The sequence below is a fragment of the Arachis duranensis genome, chromosome 4 (assembly GCF_000817695.3).
Source record: "Arachis duranensis cultivar V14167 chromosome 4, aradu.V14167.gnm2.J7QH, whole genome shotgun sequence".
NCBI lineage: Eukaryota > Viridiplantae > Streptophyta > Magnoliopsida > Fabales > Fabaceae > Arachis > Arachis duranensis.
In genome coordinates this window covers 107,315,226-107,318,160 of record NC_029775.3, presented here as the reverse complement: position 1 = coordinate 107,318,160, position 2,935 = coordinate 107,315,226, and the positions used below count along the sequence as shown (strand labels likewise).

The window sequence follows — 2,935 nt, the reverse complement described above, 5'->3', positions numbered from 1 at the left end:
TTGACAAATAATCTTCTCATTTAAAGTAGCCAACATGAGCAAATTATTGTAATTTCATGAGTTCTAAAATGGATGTACCCATAATTTTTAAAAATAGAGAAAAAAAAAGCATGTCCATTACATGATCCAAGGCTTACTAAACATTAACAGTAATAACAACACTTTAAAGTTGTTCATATGCTCAGCATTTTAACAAACAAATCTGTGAGCACCCGCGACAGCGATCAGATATTATCATTCAAAGTCTTTATAGTCTTTAGTTCCAAAGTTCTTGCACCAGATTTGGGAAGGGATCGGCCGAACAGGGTGATGTGGCCGTTGCTGAAACATTAAGAAAACAATTCTTCTCAGCCAACAGATCCAAAGTATAAAAGGAAAGAAAACAATGTGTCATCCCTTTTTCATTAGAAAGAAAATTAAAGAATAACATACAACTTAAAGAGTTGAACCAACTTTTTTCTACCACTTAAAAAATGAGAAGAAACAGTTCAACTCATCCAGCCATTCAAACTTGAAAGTAAATCAAGGGTTGAGGTAAAAACAGATCAACATTCCATTTTGTATCCACCAAAATTCTGGAAGCCAGAATAAAATCCAGATGGCTGATACAGAATATGTTCCAAGCTAACAAACTATTAAGCATTATTTACAGTTAGACATTAATAGTTAGACATTAACATACAAGGTTAATGCTTTATAGTGGAGGATAAGTATCTGATGTCTGAGAGACATTCATGGGAAAAATACGGATAATAAACAACCAATTTCAAATGACCATAAACATCTACCATTGCCACTTGTAGTTTAGATATATGCTGATGCATATATACCTTTATTCCAAATTTCCACCTAGAGGTTCATATTTCAGCTATTTACCAATACTTTCTAGAGTAACATTGCCATTTTAGAGCAACGTTAAACTTTGATGGTTAAACATCTTATTCACAGCAATACAACCTTACTTTTTTAGTTACAACAGCAAAAACTAGGCCTTATTCCAATAGACGGGATTAGCCATACAGATCAAACAACCCATAGTATCTCTCTCAATAACTGCCTCAAAACTTTTCTTAGGTCTTGCTATATCTCTAGCTGCAAAACTACCCTCCATCTAATCCACTCTCCTTATTGGAGTCATACCAGGTCTTTTACAGCTTCCTACTCCACATCCTCATCATCTCAATTAACATTCATTCTCATACAACATCCTCATCTCCTAAAAGCTGAGCAAAACTGCTCAATCTTCATTATGAATTAAAGGAACACGGGGGAGATGGGCAAAGCCATGCACAACTTCAACTTTATAGTAATAACCATTTCTCTTTTGGAAAGTTTTTAGTGTGAGAAACACTTGAAACTCAATTCTATGATTTGGAGTGACTTTAATATACTAGTAGAATTGAATTCAATTTTTTGGTTTCGAATGATTTTTAAACGAGTTGAATTCTTCTTTTACAACTTCACCCTTGATAAAATCATTTTCATTAAACAATCACTTATAAATAGGGATATTTTTTACATTTCAAATGTTAAGTATGGTTGTTGTGAGAATTGATTTGGAAATCAAACCCTTTTTGGTCTGATTTATAAATAAAGTAAAAATAAGCATTGAAATTTAATTCATTTGTATCTGTTCCAAAATATGAAAAAGAATTCCATTATTGAGTGAATTCAAATTCTTGCGATTCCAGACATACTCTAAAATTCGGATAGCCTGGTAGCGCAGCAACAGAACCCAATTACGATGGATTGGAGAAAAGCAGAAAACAATTTACATCTTTTGAATTAAATAAAGCCACAATTTATAACATGCTTGATGCTTATGAGCTGTAACTTAATTCATCTGCAAACAAACCCAATTTCACAAAATGCACAAAGTGAAGCTAGAAAGCTATAATGACAAAATGTGAAAAACAGTGCCCGCTATCCAACTGAATGATTGATAAAAAATCTAAAAATCTAAACAGATGCTTGATCAAGGTGAAAACAAGGAAAACTGGCTGAAAAGGTTGTTGTTTTCATCCTAGAGATGAGCACGAGAAACAAAGAATAATAATGTAATCATCAATCTTAACATAGATCAACGTTCCAGCATTCTAACTAACAATGTAAAATAAACAACTTTCAAATCTTAGGCTCCAAAACAATCCTATGTTAAAAAAATAAAAAATAAAAAATAAATAAAGAACAAAGTTCAATAGAGTAATCCTAAATCCTCAGCCACCTCCAGAATAAGATACTAGAAAACCCAGATTCCATCAACACACCTAGAGTTCCCAAATAACACAAACAGATTGCGCAATCAGTCAATAAAATCATCAATCAACAAACCCTAAAAAATCCACCTAAACATTCAAAATTTCTGCAACAAATTCAACAGAAAAAAAAAAAGTAAGATCATAGATTGAGAAAAGGGACCTCGAGCTCCGCGGATTTCATAGCGAGTGGGACACAGATGAGGAAGACGCCGAACATGGCTATGGCGGTGTTGCGCCTCCAGTGCTTAGGGCGGCAGTAAGGGCCTCCGGTCATGCTCCATACTTTGCTCCTGAAATCTCCTCCATGAGCTCCATCCCCGTGATCTGCAGCTCCGCCTCCTCCCATGGTTCTTTCCGATTCGGTTTTCTTTCGGAAAATTGGTCACAGAATGGAGCAAGAGTGGTATGAGAATGAATGTGTGTGAGAGTCCAGGTTAAAATGTTTTATTTCAAAAAAAAAAAATATGTTTTTGGTTACAATTTCAGAAATTTTTAAAAATTGATAAATTGACCCTTTTTAATTTTAGAGTAAAACTCTTTTTGGTCCTTATCCATTTTCAATTTGAAATTTGGGTCAATTTTTATTGGGAGTGAATTTTTCTAGTATAAAAAAAAATTGGATGATGTTTAGTGTCTAATATTATTTTTTATTATTATTTTTTTATTTAATTTTAGTT

At 33.3% G+C, this 2,935-nt stretch overlaps 1 protein-coding gene across 1 annotated transcript; it reads right to left on the bottom strand.

Annotated features, from left to right (window-relative positions):
- On the bottom strand, nt 1-2,702 carry LOC107485622 (uncharacterized). Its single transcript, XM_016106163.2, has 2 exons — nt 2,419-2,702; nt 1-321 (listed from the first exon to the last, which is right to left on the bottom strand). Exons 1-2 carry the CDS (start codon nt 2,602-2,604, stop codon nt 235-237), a joined length of 273 nt encoding a protein of 90 aa, XP_015961649.1. The 5' UTR covers nt 2,605-2,702; the 3' UTR covers nt 1-234.
- Nucleotides 2,703-2,935: the final 233 nt, after the last annotated feature.